The sequence below is a fragment of the Centrocercus urophasianus genome, unplaced genomic scaffold, assembly GCF_019232065.1.
Source record: "Centrocercus urophasianus isolate 14NV4802_14NV808 unplaced genomic scaffold, USGS_Curo_1.0 seq_16, whole genome shotgun sequence".
Classification (NCBI taxonomy): Eukaryota; Metazoa; Chordata; class Aves; order Galliformes; family Phasianidae; genus Centrocercus; species Centrocercus urophasianus.
Window position 1 is genome coordinate 37,976,891 of NW_024884711.1, and position 16,463 is coordinate 37,993,353.

Below are 16,463 nucleotides of genomic sequence, written 5' to 3' on the forward strand. Positions count from 1 at the left end.
AGCTCCTCAGTGTTCTTCCACAATCGCCATGGTCTTCTGATGCTGTGAAAGGCAGTATTCCTATTCCAGTTTCACAGTGGCCATTAAGAAATTTGCGTTCCTGCCTTTGCATCCAGCTGTCAAAGTGTGTGGAAATGTGTATTTGCATGAAGGGTTTATTTTGCCCAGAAGAGGTTCTGTGTTTACAGAAGCTGTGGGAAGAGATCTTGGCATTCTAATACGATAATACAACTACTGTAAATACCTATTTTTATTTATTTTTTTTACATCCGCATAATGTCTTTAACCTGCAGCGGACAAAATAAAATTATTTTGATCACTGCTGAAACACTTGTATTATTGACTAGCATAACTAATCTCAAATACAAGAGTTATATGATGAACCCAAATAAACAAGGAGGAAGTTGCAATATACCAGATAAAAAATGTTCGTATTTCTTTTATCTAACATATGAAAACAGGAGTTCCAAGCTTCTATTCTGAACTGAAATTTGTGAAGAGCTCTGCAGCCATTGGATCAAAATGCTGGAAGCAGATTTGTGGCTGGCGTGTTTGGAAATCTGTTGCTTTTTAGAAGAACTGCATTCTCTTCCAAAGTTAAACCCATTTGGAATTTTGCTTGAGATCAGTATTGATCAAATGAAAAATAACAGTTAAAAATACAAGATCAGGAGCATGGGCTGCTTCCTATGGATTTAGCAAGATAAATGTACTTAGCTATTGCAAGTTTTCCCTTTTGGAAAGCGTGACTGCATTATTCTGAACAGAGGAGGAACTATGCTTGCAGTCTGGTTCAGATCATGTATTTTTTGCTTTGTTTCACATACCTATTATATGTTCCTCCTCAAGGATTCTATTTTTTCCAAGACATTTTCAGGGCTGAGAAAACATCAGGGCAGAAGCTGGTGCAGTACCCAGCACTGTGGAACTGGCTGCTTCCCTCTGAACTCCACATTCTAAATAATGATAAGTGGAATTATGGCAGTAATTGTCCTTCTTTAGGGAGCATTTCTTACTTGAAATATGAAGCCTGTCTATTAAATAACATTTGTCAGAAGTGTTTCCTTAGGCATATTTTTCAGAATTGTATTTTATTTTTATCTTCAGCAAGATCTGACTCTGCAAGGTTTGTGTTAGAGACGGGGAGAATAACTAGAACAAGCAAATGCCTCATAGGCAACAGGAAAGCGAGTGGGGAGATGAAAGATGAGCTTCCAGCAGCTGCAAAAAGGATATACACTTCAAGGGTGCCCTATAAGCCTTATAAAGCAATAAAGGAAGGAAAACAACATTATGAAGGGTCCCAACAGCCATAAAATTCCAAAAATGGCAAGGATTGCTGTCATTATGTAAAGTGTTCGTTAAAGCTTTAAATAATGAAATAAACTCTGACACTGAGAATGGAAACCTTCCCCGTGAAACCGGCCTCTGTTTACGTTACAATCATGCAGGCCATAAAAGTCGTGCGGCACAACGCCGCGGTTCCCGGGCAGCTCAGCAGGCTGGGCGCACAGCTCTGGGGCCTGCCAGGCCTGGGGCACTGCTGTGCTGGAGGCTTTGGGACCAGAACGTAAGTGGGAAGGTGGGGAGGGATGCTTGGGATTCGGGGTGGAGATACTAGAATGCTGTGTAAAACGAGGTGCTGCTGGCTTGCTTCGTCACTAACGCTGAATTCAAATTCCAACTCCGACATGAGTAGATTCCATGGCAGATACTTCATTTGTGTATGCAGAGAATGAGAAGAAAGTATTTATTTTGAACAGGAATGCCTTTAAAATTGAAAAGGCCTTGTATCTGTGTTGTTTTAGTGGTGCTAAAGTGGTTTATTTTATCTGTTAGTAGTGTTGTATATTTAAATATCCATTCCTGAACTAGAAGCTGCTTTAGAAACTATTATAAGCTATGAAGTACACAGGAGAAGCTTCCTTTTCTGTCACTGAAATTCAGCCATTTTCTGCTGTGCTTGCAACGTGCAGGGACAAAATGTATCCTCGAGGGAAAAGAGAATGCGGTTCAGTGTGGGCGAACCTTTAAGTTGCAACGCATTTCCCTTGGAGGCGTTGGAGCAGTAGTGTAATTTATGTTACTGCTTGCAGTGAAAGTGTTCAAAGGCCATTAGTTTTTCTGACCAGTGCCATGGTCCGCCATTTGTTTCCTCACCATTTTTCTAATTAGATTTTTAAGTCAAGAATGAGGTTGAACATCTTTTTAAAAAGACATTGGAAAAGCAAACAGCTTCTGACGTGGATGTTTCTGTGTTCCTGTACATGTTGCATGAAATAGAGTCGTGCAGTTTTATATCTCTGTATTTGCACCATCCAAAATGAAGTCCTTTGTCTCTTGGCGTATTTTTGGAAGAGCAGACAGGGAGACTGTGTGCATCATGAGTGGGAGAAGAAAATGAGTCACAGTTCTCTTTATGAGGAGCTTTGTTTCATTCAAATCCCTCTTGCCAAGATGCTGACACTGAACTTGAGTCATCAGCAATAAACAAGTCTTACAGAAAATTGAATCTTTAGAGGGCAGAAAATCATGGGCAAAGGGAAGGCACTCACCGACAACCTGTTTCAGTCTGTGGATTTGAGAGCAATTATTGATTGCATTATTTCCTGTGACAGATTTTTCACAAGTGCCCAAAAGTAATTTAAAGCCCCGGCCTGAAATTTCATTTCAAAACATGCGTGTGTAGTGAGGACCTGCAGCATCCATCAGGCTTTGAGATCACCGAGCATTAAATTGAGCGCTCACTGCACTGAACAACATAACTGTGGTTCCTGCTTTTATCATTTGCTTTTCACCTGTGCTGTTTCCGTAACGACTGAGAACAAAATGAGAACACTAATAGGCACTGGCACTTTCCTGGAAAAAAGCAAGATTTGGAGAAATTTGTTACTATTATTTTATTTAAGGCAATTAACTTTCTCTTGAAAAAATTTACACATATGTTATGGTAACAATCCATCAAGATTGGATATGTTTGTGTTCAGGAAGTGACAATAGATCAACTAATAAACATTTCAGTTGAAAAGGAAACTTTCATAATGTATTCTATATTATTTCAGACAGTCCTCTTTCTTGGAAGTATTATAGTATCTTATTTGTCCATGGTGTCTGTGTTTCTAACCACTGTCTGCTTTTAAAGCGTGACAACTTCAAAGAAGGGTGGTAATACAGAGATACTTTTATTGTGGAAGTACTTCCATGTCTAAAAACATGAAATCTGACACTATGGAATGAAAGAAAATATGCAATTTTAAAGCTGGACTAGAAATCAGACAGGAGGGAATGGCTTTAAGTTGTTCTGGGGGAGGGTTAGGTTGGGTATTAAAAGTTTCTTCTTTGCTGGGCACAGGCTGCCCAGCAAGTGGTCGCTGTCCCTGGGGGTGTTTAAGGAAAGTGTGGATGTGGCACTGAGGAACATGGTGAAAGGTATGGTGGGGATGGGTTGATGGTTCAACTGGATGATCTTAGTGGTCTTTCTGACCTCAATGATTCTGTGATTCTCTGGTATCGTCGATCAGTGATCACTGTGGGGAGCGCAACTGAATGAACACAGCATGTAGCTGTGGCTGAAAGTCACAGAAGCTGTGGCACAAATCAAAAATAAGGAGGTAGATATAAGATTATGGAGTTACCAAGCCTTGGTCCTGTGTTCAGTTTGACCAGGCAATCTTCATCCTAGGAGGGCTGGATCCTCTTCCATTTGTACTGTCCCTCTCGTTTCAGAACTGGCACTCTTCCCATTGTGCCTGAAGGAAGTCTGGAAGATGTGAAATAACAAACGAACTTGGTCAGTGAAAGGAGGATTGGTTGGTGCATGCTTGATGTTCGCTAGTCCTCAACAGTCAATTGTAAATATGGATTGGAAAAAAAATCAGGGTGAAAACGCACTGCCCAGTCAGCAGTGAGGAGTTGGACCTTGTCAGGAGGATGAGGAGGAGAGCAGCCTGGAGAGCACTGGTGCAGGTGGGAGGCTGAGGGTCTTGGGAGTGCTGAAGTGAAGGACGGGAGAGAGGCAGAGCAGAGCAGGCAGGAGACAGGTTGTGGGATGGAGCTGAGGAGAGCCGGGAGGGGAACCTGAGAGCAGAGCCAGGGCCAACAGGGAGGTGAGATCCAAGGATTCCAGCAGGAGAGCAGAGGGCTGTGGGCAACTGCTCTGCTTCCAGCTTCCAGGCACAGGGACTTGTCTCACAAATACGATTCTGACCCTACAATGAAAATTTTGGTGATTTTGTATTTTACTGATTTGTTTTTTTAAATTTGGTTGCCAGGGCAATGATGCACGTGACTATAGCACGGTATTGATTTGTGTGTACATGTACTACCATGGGTACCTGAGCACCTGCAGCTCATAGTTTCATGTTTAAAATGGCATTGCCACTCTATACATCCAAACTGGAGTGATGGTTATCCATAGGGTATCACTGTGCTGCAATCATGAAACAATAATATCATGTTTTTATTCAAATTAAGGCATGTCTGGAACGCATAAGCATTCAGTCTTAATGAGCAAGGAGAATGAATGGCAATTTGTTTAACAGAGCTTAAATGAAAAAACTGCTCATATTTTATATTTTTCAGATGGAAATAAATACATTTGTTAATAGAAACATTTTAATGAAGTGGTATCTATAGTTACTGTCTGGTTTGTGAGAAGCTGACTGGTAAGAACACATGACAGAAGTGTTCAAAAGAGGAATAAACGTGCTTAAAGAGTCAGTGTTTGAGCTTTAAAAACATAGGTCCTCTTGCCAAGTCTACCACTTCCTTGGGTAAATACGGGACAGTTATCATTTCAAGTGCTTCCTTCTCACTTTCCTCATTTAAAAATACAGATATTTTAGCTGACTTCTTTTGTAGAGCAGTTTGAGATACAGTAGCACAGGGTAGGTGTTATTTTAAGCACTGTTTTTTTTTATCGAGGGTCGAAAGGTTGGCTCGGGACACTGGCAATGAGGCCTGCAGAATCTTACCTCCTTTTTGCTTATTGCAGCCGTCCCCCAGGAGGGAGCTTCCCTTGAGGAAATCTGTTGCCGTTAGAAGGTGTCCTGATGTAATTATCAACTTCAGGCCCACCCTCAAAAGCTCTCCCTGTACATTTGTTACTAACTTAGCATCCGTGTACCAGAGTGGCTGGGATTGCAATGGGCATGCAGTTCTCTTAGCAGATGGTCTCCTCAGCTGAAGGTTGAACACTAGGACAGAAGAGCCAGAGCAGATACACACCGCTGTGTTTGGCTGGATGTTACTGCCAAAGTTCTGCTTCTTTTTGTGCTTTGTCCCCTCCTAAGCATTCATGCTTTTTCAAATGTAGAAGTCCAGCGTTGGTCTTCCCCTGTATGACAAGTTTCACAGAAATGGACACACTTGCTGAACGGGCAGAGAATATGTTGTTATTTTAAAAATCTTGTGATTTTAAAGCTTGTCTCGTTTTAGCATTCAGAATAGCTTGTACTGCATTTAGTATTTATGTATATGTGTGTGCATGTGCACTCGCACATTTGGAAAGAAGAACCTGGATGTTTTAGTTACTCTTGAGCACCAAAGCCAGGACTGTATTCCAGTGATGTGGCCTTCCTGAACTCTAATAAGACTAAAAACATCTGTTTCATCCTGCTTATCTAATTATCCATTACTTTCTTTTAGAACATGTGTGCAGAAAAGCATTTTTTAAACTTAATGTTATAAGTTACCTAAAGAAACTGTAAACATAATGAAGGGTCACAGTAATAGTAAGAAACTCGGTTGTCTCCAAGATCAATTAGAGATTCTATTGGAAAGTCAGACAAAGAATCTTGAAGCTACTATTTTCTAGTATATCTGTGGTAGATTTGTTTTGTTTTGTTTCTGTTGATCTCATTGCTGCTTAGAAATCAGCTAAAACATTTATATTGCAGAAATAATATAGCAGCAGTTTCAAATCTTTTGTGCTTTATATGCTTGATTAGGAAAATCCCATTAATGATAGAAAATGCTAATCAGCAATGTGTTTCGCCAGCCACCATGGGCCCACGCACTCCAAATAATCCATTGTTTGTTAACCTAATGAAGGTCATTGTAGCTTTTTCAAAGCTTGTGTGACAGCATATCAGAATGCTTTCAAAACTCTGCTGCTGGACTCCAGTGCTGAAAAAAATCAAGGCTGAGTATTTACTTGTCAGAAGGGTTCTGGCGTAAATGAGTTTTATTTTTCTGGGTAGAATGATCATACTGTGCTTTCATTTGTTCATTATAATTGTCAAGACAGACAAACAGTGCAGTGGTGGCTAAGCTCATGGCGCTGCCATTAAGCAGCTAGACTTTGTCTTTATCCACATCTTATTGATTTTCCTTTCCTTTTCTTGGCAGGTGACATCACACAGAAAGGATATGAAAAGAAGAGATCAAAATTAATTGGGGCCTACCTGCCACAACCTCCCGGTACGTGTATCTGTGTTTGCAATATATGAAGATGTCAAGCATACTGATAGTTGCCACAATAAAAATCTACATCTTTGAAAAAAATAATGTGGTTTAAACAAAGCTACTGTTATTCGTTCAGAAAAAGCTTGTTTCATCCATTTCATATATATTTTTACATGTATATATGTGTCTACTTTGGTACTTGTGCACTTTTTTGCATACATTGGTGTGAGTTTGGCAGTCACATCTGGAAAATAAAATCAGCCTAGGTTTGTTAGAGACATTGTTTATTGTTAAGTAATGCAAAAATACAGAAGAAAATATGATGTCCTAACTCACTAAGACTTCTGCTAAGTAAAGCTTTCTAAATAGAGGTATACTTGAGTGGAAGAAAACTTTATAGCTTTGTTCCTTTCTCCACTTCTGGGTTTCCTGCTGTGATCTTACTTTTGAAGTCAACATAGAGACCAGCAACATCCCTTAGACTTCAGCTTGTCCTTCAGTGCATGATCAAGTGATCCTTTATAAACAGTCGGTCTCTATATTTAGGAGTTGCATGTACCTGCCCTAAAAGTGTACAAAAAATTTCAAATGAAATCAAATGTCAAATTACATATTGCTTCATTTAACTTATTCCCTATATGTTTTTACCAGAAACAAGAAAAAACTCTTAAGAGTTCATGCTTTATAAAGACAATGAATCTTGAAGTTGTCTATGCGGTTTTACATATCACTGTAGGCCTCCATTTTACGTCAGCCTCATGGGAGCATGCCACACTCTTCTGTGCAGTCTCACTTGCTGTATAGAGGCTCCTCTTGCACTTGGCATTCCTCTGAGCCGTATTTTTGCTGCAGATCTGGGATCTAGTTCACTTTTTCTTTTACCATATTCTTTCTTTACGGCGTTGATGGTTTTCTATTTAAACAGCTTATGTAGAGGTACTGACGTATTCTGGCTTCTGCAGTGTATAAACAGGTCTCTGGAAGGAAAGCCTCCTATTTTTTTCCATGGAAACTACAGCAGATAGAAAGAGCACAACAACACTATTTGATAGAGAAAATTCTCAATTACAAAGCACTATTTTTCAACATATTCACCACTGTTAGCTATGTATTTTTGCCAGCAATGAACAAGAGCCTGCATGCTGCGCTTGTAAAAATCTGCATGGTTGTCTGGAATGTGGCATGTCTTTCATGTTGCTGTCATCACTGCTGAAATGTACCACCCACTGCTTCACAGTGCTCACATCCACTGTTTGGTCTCCATAAAGAGTCAGCAAGCATCAGTGACTGTCTACGTGTATTACTTTTTCTGCATGAAGGAAGATTGTCTTTTGTCAGACTGCCCCTCTGCTGCCATCTGTCACACGGCATCAAAATGTAATGGAATATTGACAGGAAGGTTCAACTTCTGCCGCCGTATCACCAAAATCCGCCTCTGAGATTGTGGGGCAACATCATAAAGCAGGAGGCATTACTTTCAGAGTATATTAGCTAGCTCTATAGCAGAATGGTATTTTGGGGCCTTTGGATTTCGTTTGGTATGCTTCACTAGTGGAAACTCCACAAAAGACATCAATGTTACAAACACCTCTTCTTTCTGAAGAGATAATTCCTGACTTGAGGATGACTGCATCATCTGCTAACTGTTGGGAGCTGTAGGAGAAAGAAGCAAATCGAATCAGCAGAGCTACAATCCCAGAAGTTCAGTCATTAAATTTGTGGATATTTGTTGACCAAACTATCAGGCATAGAGTAGTCTTCAGTATGTTCTCATGTTCTGTACTTAGATGTACTGAGTTATGGTGAGACTTACTTAACAGTAGTCCTCAACACAGGATTATGGTTGGTACCAGTATTCTCTTCTATAGCTAGTTGTGAATTTTTTTCTTCACAGAAGAAAATACAGCTCTTCCTCCAGAGAGCTCATAGTCATTTGGTCAAACTGTAGCCTTGTCTCAAACTGCTGAGGAATCTTCATGCCATGATGAAAGAGAGAAGGTGGAGAACTTACTGAGTTTTATCTTTCAAAGTCTCTGTTGTGATATTAAAGTTTTCCAGCAGAAGGACAGCATAGAAATCTGTATCAGTCCTATAGTGGGATCCATTCAATAATTTGAAGAAGTAATGACTGACAGTGTAGCAGATCTAGCTCTATTGTAAAGATGGGAAGAAGCAGGGTGAATGTTTTCCTCTGTACCGTTTCCCAGGAAAACTTGCACTGGGTTTGTGGGGATGAGTGAAGAAAGATTATGGGAGGAAGGACAGGAGAAGGCTATTGAAATATTGTCCACTATTTTCTTGTACGTACATCGAGCTCAATCGTTTAGCTCATGGCTAAATGAATTACTGTGTTATAAAGGAAGATATTGCTTCTACTGCATTGAAGTATTTTCCTCCAGAAACTAATATTATTTGTTCTTGATCTTTGCTGTCTTTGTAGTTTTTGTTTGTTTTGTTGTGGTACCTTTTGGACAAAACCTGAAACTGTAATTTGATATTTTCCTCCTAAGATCTTACTCACCTGAGGTCCCTGTTCAGTAGGAAGGGGAAGATGAATCCTTTATGAGAAGAAATAAGATAACAAAACAGATGCTGCGTTTCATAAGCCTCTGTTGGTATCTGAACACTCAAATTAGTTATGTCTTTGTTGTAATGTGTTTTGATGGGGAACTGCAAGAAATATATAAGCTTTGGTCTTAGCTTTTGTCGTTAAAAAGGAGGAGAAGATGAAGAGAGATTATCAAACAGTGTGGAAATTGGTATGGCTCTTCTGCAGGGATTGAAGATCTCAGGGAAGGGCTGTGATCTGTGTTCTGTGACTGCACTCAAGGAAATTAAGGAAATCCAAAGGCAGTTCCCCTCTGTTTGGGCATCCAAGTCCTCTTGCTGCACCTTTGCTAACATTTCTAACACCAATGTTGGCAGAGTGGAACGTTGACCTCATTGGCTCCGTGAGTGTCCTGTAGTGTCTGTGCGTGTGTGTGCGTGTGTGCTGTACTGCATGGGGGCAGCAGCTCCATTCGTTGCTGTAACAAATGTAAAAAAACTAAACGTGAATTAATTAGTTTTTTTCAACTTGTTACAGCAGCGAATGGAGCTGCCGCGGTACGGTGTAGACTGCAACACAGTGAAGGAGCTGCCAGAAGAATGCTCCGCACTGCCAACATTGGGGTCTGTGACATCCGGGAAGCGGCCACTAGAGAGAGAGCAGCCAGCACGGCAGGAAACCGGCCTCTCTTTTATTTTCGTTTTGGTGAGCACAATGAATGTATCTTTTTCAGTCTATATCTGTCTGTAAGTGTGCCTCAACTGGAAGTTTCTGGTAGATGTGTGCATCAGTCAGACAGGTGAGGGGCTGCCAGTGACAAGACAGGGCAACGGCAGCTGGGAGGCTGTTACCAACTTCTGTCTACCTGAGAGCAGAGTGTTTAGAAGGGAGAAGGAATAATCAATTTTAGTGCCTAGCTTCCATGCAGTGGTCACTTTGGAGGAGGAACATAGAGGAGGCTGTGAAACACAGGAAGGCATGTGTTTCTACTTCCCTTTTTGGCACTGCCTTTTTACAGAGCACTGGAAAAGTCCAAGTCCACCAGAATCAGGAGGAAGCTGTAAAAATCTGAGCACCCCTAGTTCTGTGCAGTTTCTAAGTAGAGACTGAATCTCTTTGGAAACTCAATAGACTGCTGAAACTCAGTAGAGCACTGGAAACTCCAGACCATTCAGAAGCAGGCCAACATCTAGGAGCAGGCACCAAGCTGATGGAGCAAACTTGAGGGACTTCCTGCAGGACTATGTGTTGGCAGTGTGGACAGATAAGACAGGGTTCCAGCTGTGCCTCTACAGCTGTGTCTTTCAGCAGTCACCCATCTTGCCTTCTGGGAATGTGATAGAATCATGGAACGGCTCGAACTGGAAGAGACCTTAAAGATCATCTAGTTCCAAACCCCCTGCTGTGGGCAGCATTACCACCAGCAGTTCAGGCCGCCCAGGGCCCCATCCAATCTGGCCTTGAGCACCTCCAGGGATAGGCCAGCCACAGCTTCTCTGAGCAGCCTGTGCCAGCACCTCGCCACACTGAGTAAAAAATTTCTTCCTAACATGTAGCCTAAATTTACCCTCTTTTAGTTTAAGGCTGTTCCCCCTTGTCCCGTCACTATCACACTGTGTAAAAAGTTGGTCCTGTCAGGGAGAAGTTCTTTACAGAGAGAGTGGTGAGGTGCTGGAACAGCTGCCCAGAGAGATTGTGGATGCCCCATCCCTGGAGGTGTTCAAGGCCAGATTGGATGGGGCCCTGGGCAGCCTGGTCTAGCATTAAATGTGGAGGTTGGTGGCCCTGCACGTGGTGGCAGTGTATGGGAACTGCTGAATCACAGCCTGAAACTCTGATTGATCAGCTGAGGCAAGCACTGAGTCAGCCATGGGAGCACAGGTGAAGGCAATTCAGCTGTGTGACCGGAAGGGGTTGAGCCTGGCTGCACCTCTCCTAGATCCCATTTAAGTGCTGACTACAGTGGGGAAGGATCTCTTCTGGAGATCCCTCCTTTGGAGTTTTGCAGTGAGCCTAGGATATAATGGGTAAGCATTCTGTCTATTCTCTTTTGGTATAAATAACCTGCTTAGCAAAATTCTCTGGTGTATTTCATAATTATAATATCTGTACGTTCTTTGATTATACAGGTGGGGTTGGAGATTCATGGTCCTTGAGGTCCTTTCCAACCTTGGCCATTCTGTGATTCTGTGGTCCCTCTCCTAGTTACAAGCTCCCTTCAAGTACTGGAAGGCCACAATGAGGTCTCCCTGGAACCTTCTCTAAGCTAAACAAGCCCAGCTCCCTCAGTCTTTCTTCATAGGAGATATGCTGTTGCTGGTGGAAGGCATATGGTCCATTCCTACTCCCTGGGCTTGTAGCAGAGGATTAGCAGGTCCCCAAGACAACAGATTTTCTCCTGCTAATCATGTGGGCACATGGACTCTTTTCTGTGTTCTTGTCCATGCTTTCACAAGGCAGACCTGACACAGTGTAAGAGATGGGCAGAAAGAAATTAGAACTTACAGTTCTGTCTGTGTAAGGCATACCTGTAAAAACGTAATCCTTTTGACAAACCCACACCCTCTCATTTTCAGACAAATTTGCTATTATGCTATAAAGGAAATCCGTATTGGATTCTGACTGTGTTGTTTATTCTCTTTAGTTTCTCTACGTACACCTAAAAGTGTGTACATACATCCATATACTAGAGCTTTTTGTGCTGCACTCACTGTTAGAAAGGGAAAGCTGGTACTTTTCAGGAATTAGTATAATCCTAATTTGGAAGAGGTAGATGTGCAGCCATGTAGTTGATACTCCATCAGGTGATGTGGGAGTGCACTATTAAGGTTTCTATTTTGGACAGGAAAATCTCAGGGGGTAGGTTGTTGGATATGCTACACAGCAAATACAGACAGTGAGTCTGACGCATGGGGGACTTGCTGGATCCACTGCACATCTGCAAGTTGGCTGCGCAGTGCATGCACTGTAGGTCTCACACATCCAGATGCTGCACAGACTGCACATATGCAAAGGACATTTGTGTCATCCCAGCCAGACTGTTGAACATTCAGAAATCCGAAACGGATATGCTGCGTTTGGCAATGGTAATGGGAAAAAGGACAGGGGGAGCCTCTTTTTTCTTTTCCATTAAATTCCCACCTGCTTTAACTTAAGGAGACCAAATTGCAGCTTTCTTCCTCAAAGCGCTGTCTCTGGGATGTCAGTTTGTAGCTGGAGACATTCTGTGCACAGAGTGATTTTTCTTTTCTTAGCATGTCTGTATGTCAGACATCTAAAAATAATGAATAGTGAATCTGGACCTTTTATCTACACACGCTTCGCGGTCTCTCTTGTGCTGTGACCTTTCTCTTACTGCCTCTGTAGAGAAGCCCTGACAGCTAAGATCTGAAAGAATGACCGCTTAAACAGGCATTCGTTTCAGAATACTTTTCTGAAGATCATCTTGATTAGATCAGTCAGTTCTAGGTAAGATAACACGTGGACAGATACATGTGTGCTATTAGGAGGAGCCCTTCCTGTAAGAAAAATAACAGAATTACCAGCCTCCCCCATAAGCTATTTTTTTGCCCAATTTGCTTCCAGTCTTTTGCTAGGAAATTTGATCATTCATTCACAGAACAGAGAGACAATGTTGTTATCAATTAAGATTTTCTTCTTGCAGCTTAAACATGGGTGGTTCATTCCTTCTTAATTAAGTGGTGTGTCTACACCAAATTGCTTTCAGCAATTTCCCATCATTGATACCACCAGTGTGGTTCTGTTTGTACTGTAACCATGTAGACCAGTCACCATCACTCTTTTTATTATTGCTAATGAACCTGTGAGATGCAGTGCTGCTCCTCTTGCAGGCCTGGAGACAGAGCGCTGCATCTCCTGCTGCTGGAGCCGCAACAGCACTGGAGCTGCAAGGAAATTTCAAGCTGTGAAGAGCAGATAGTGTGCTCCCAAATAAGGTCCCCGAACTTCATGAAACAATTTTTTGTAGAATAATTTGATCCATTTCCTGTGTCTTCTGTTATTAATGAGATGTAATAAATACACGTATTTATGTGTATCTGTAGTATGTGCATATTTTTGCATATTATGTGCATGTGTGCCTCCATTTACTATTCCTGCTGCTGGCACTTTGGGTACTGAAAGTAAACTTGGCGATTACCATTTCATTTTCTCTTCCACAGGCATGATTTGGATTGCAAAGATTGCAGGAAACGTTTAAACAAAGCTTGATTTTAGAACTGAAAAAATCCCTCATGTACTCACTTTATTAATAATAAGTAGTGTTGTGCCTTCCTAATTCTCAAAGATCTCAGCATAGAATAGCCATGACGGGGCATTTCAAAGCATGGATGTAGGCTAACAATACGGATTTTGTTGTAAAGTGTATGCATTTTACAATTTATGGACATGTTTTTGAAGTAGTACAAAGATGTTTTAGAGATGTGAAATCATGGTATGTAAATGAAAGTAGATCATGCTTGAGGAAGTGTTTTGATTTGAATTGATGGACTTCTTACAGGGTCCTGTTTGGTTAAGAAGGGAAGTCCTGAGTGCACCTGAGAACTACCTCTTGGTGCCATCTCTTAAAGCTGTAACGTTGTTTTGGTTTTGCCATGCTGGTTGAGAGCCCATTTATTATTTTAAGCATTGTTTTATGTTGGCACTTTTGTTTTCTGTCTTGTACTAAACATCAAACTGTTTTCAGACATGAAGAAAAATACATCTCCTTTCAAAGGTTGTTCGCTAATAATAAGACAAAATGGGAAGGGAAGAAACATAAGGAAAGAAATGAGCACTTGATGTGATCAGCTATTGTATCAGCTAGCAATGTGCTTAATTTCAGCACTTAGTGTGATGGCTTTTTTGGAGGGGAAATATTTTTAGTACACATCAGAGTCAGAATCTTCTTCAAAGAATGTGAAGAATTTCAGTGAAATACTGTTGATGTTCATGGAGGGCATCTGTGAAACAGAACAATAGCACCAAACATCAAGATGTTTGTCTGAAAATCTGATAAATGCGTGAGAGAAGGTGGCTTAATCTGATGTGAGCAGTGAAAAAGAAAGAAAAGAAATACACCATTGCAGGCCTTGAAATAAAGTTTGTGTATGTTGGAACAGAGCAGAAGGAGTGAGTGGAGGCATGCGAAGAGCTGGCTACCCCTGTCAAAATGCAAAACTGATAGAATTTACAACAGAATTCTCAGAAGGGACAGATCTGCAGCAAATTTCTTTTGTTGAATGCTGAGGGGAGGATGTTAAACTGTTGGCAGTGTAAATTGAGCATTGGTGAATGCCTTTTTCTTTCTGTTCTCCTAAAAAAGCCTTCAAATTTAACACTGAAAATTTGGGACTGACATAGAAAAGTGGAAATCAAGCATCATGTATGAATTACAGCAGTGATGTGTTATCCACTGTCCCTGAGAAATTGAGGGAAAGAAAGGAAAACATTAGAAACATTGAAAACGTTGTTAGGAAACAATGTTAGGGTGTGTGTAGTGGGTGTCCAAGAGGATGACTAGTGGGAGAGTTGGAGTTGTTTAGCCTGGAGAAGAGAATGTCCTGAGAAGACCTGACAGCAGCCAAATGGGACGTACAGGAAAGGTGGGGAGGAACTTCTCCCCACTGCAGGGCAGGACAAAGAGTAATGGTTTTAAATGGAAAGAAGGTAGGTTTGCATTAGACATGGAGAAGAAATCTTCATGACAAGGCTAGTGAGGCCCTGGAACAGGCTGCCCTGCCCTTGAAGATTCTCGAGGACAGGTTGGATAGGGCCCTGGGCATCCTAGTCTTCTGGGAGGTGTCCCTGCCCATGGAAAGCAGTTGGAGCTACGTGATTTTTAAGGTCCCTTTCAACCCAAACCTTTCTGTAATTCTGTGATTCTGTTATACATGCTAATTTTGTATTGAGGGCTTAACACATACAAGGAAATCCTGGAACGCAAGATGGAGATTGTAATAAGCAAAGAAGATAGATTTCAAGTATGTGTATTGTTCAAAACCAGGTACAGAAGTAAATGTGAAAGCTCACCTGTGAAATATAGATTGTTAATGAAACATCTCATCAGAAACTCCATCTTCTCCAGGTTTATCTAGCAAAAGCTGGCATACCTTCCCTGGTTGTTTTTGGTTAGTAGTGTCACCTTTTAAAACTTCTTTGGATTAGGCTGATCCAGTGAATTTATTACTTCTATATATATCTGATGGGAAGAGTGAAATGTCATGCTAAGAAGCAAGTTCCATGGGAGCGGTGTGACATTTAACCTGTTTACAGAATAGTCGGTGTGTTCATCCCTTGGCTTTGCTTTTAAAGCAGAGTCAGCAGCCATTGCATAGAAGTCAAGGAAATAGTTTGAACTGAATGCAAATACTGTTAACCTTCCTTTCCTCCAGCCCTGATTTTGCTCTACAGCTTCTTCTCCTGGCGTTACACACTGTCAGCTAGGTTTAGAATAGTGAAAGCAGCCTGAGTGTAGAATACCTTCTGTCTCTTACCAATTAGGCATTTCTGCTTTTAAGCATTTTCTGATTCAGAATTTTGACCTAGTCATAGAAATGTGTGATACATCAAAGTGACTTGTCAGCTGTCACTGAGGAGGCAGTTGTCCTCTGTTGGAGAGAGCCATGCAGTTACTGCAGCATCACTAGCACACAACACTATAGAAACATAGAATGGCCTGGGTTGAGCAGGACCTCAAATTCCTCAAGGGCCTATAATTCAACTACAGAAAAGAAGCAATGAAGACTAGAAGGGAGGAACAAAGAGATAAAGACAAAAAAAGGAAGGAAAGGGGTGACTGAAACCTGTTTCCAGCTGACAGCTTTGTGACTTCCATGCACATAAAAATAAAACTATCCAGCTTGCAGTGGTATGCTTAAATTGCTTTACTGTGGCTCTTATATTTTCAGTTAAATGTACAAAAGGTAGGATCCGGCTTGCAGATTAGGATTTGTAGGTTGATATATCTGCATTAAGTTGTCTGCCTATGAACCTGGTATTTGAGCTTCCATTCTTATGTGAAGAGACAAAGTTAATTCAGTTGATGAAACCCAGAGGGCTTTTCAGCTTATTCTGAAGCAGATTCCACCTTCCCCTCCCCCCCCCCCAACACCTGCATAGCTTTGCAGACTCCACTGGGTTCTCTGAGCTGCCTGAACATAAGTGTCCAATACTGCTCAAGATTTCCTAAGGTATTAGAGACATCTGCAAGGGCAAGCATGCAGAAAACATCTTAAAGGGGACACATGAGATCCTGGTCAAGGCAGGTCTCATACTCTGTAACATCTGATGAGACTTCAGGCACCTCTGTTTTGACTCCTGGTCTAGGTCTCTATTTTCATTATAGGAGCTCAGCTTAAGCTCCTTCTTGTAGGTACCTAAATATAGGTGTCTTAATCTGCAAGCTGAATCCCACATTAGTGGCATTAGATAAATGAACTAATACTCACATTAAGAGCATGGCTGTTAGCTCCAGTGCACTTTCTAATGCTTATGTGCAATACGATGAGCA

The 16,463-nt window shown here is 41.4% G+C and overlaps 1 protein-coding gene across 6 annotated transcripts in view; it reads left to right on the plus strand.

Moving 5' to 3' along the window:
* Positions 1-16,463, plus strand: part of DIP2C (disco interacting protein 2 homolog C) — a 290,929-nt gene that overhangs the window by 145,625 nt on the left and 128,841 nt on the right. For 3 of the 6 annotated variants that reach the window (XM_042817356.1, XM_042817357.1, XM_042817358.1), the window contains exons 2-3: positions 6,349-6,420; positions 9,491-9,658. In XM_042817356.1, the coding sequence (XP_042673290.1) occupies positions 6,349-6,420; positions 9,491-9,658 (240 nt within the window). Of the gene's footprint in view, positions 1-1,493; positions 1,571-6,348; positions 6,421-9,490; positions 9,659-16,463 lie in introns of those variants that run through there. The other 3 variants (XM_042817361.1, XM_042817362.1, XM_042817360.1) reach the window with 2 other exon arrangements.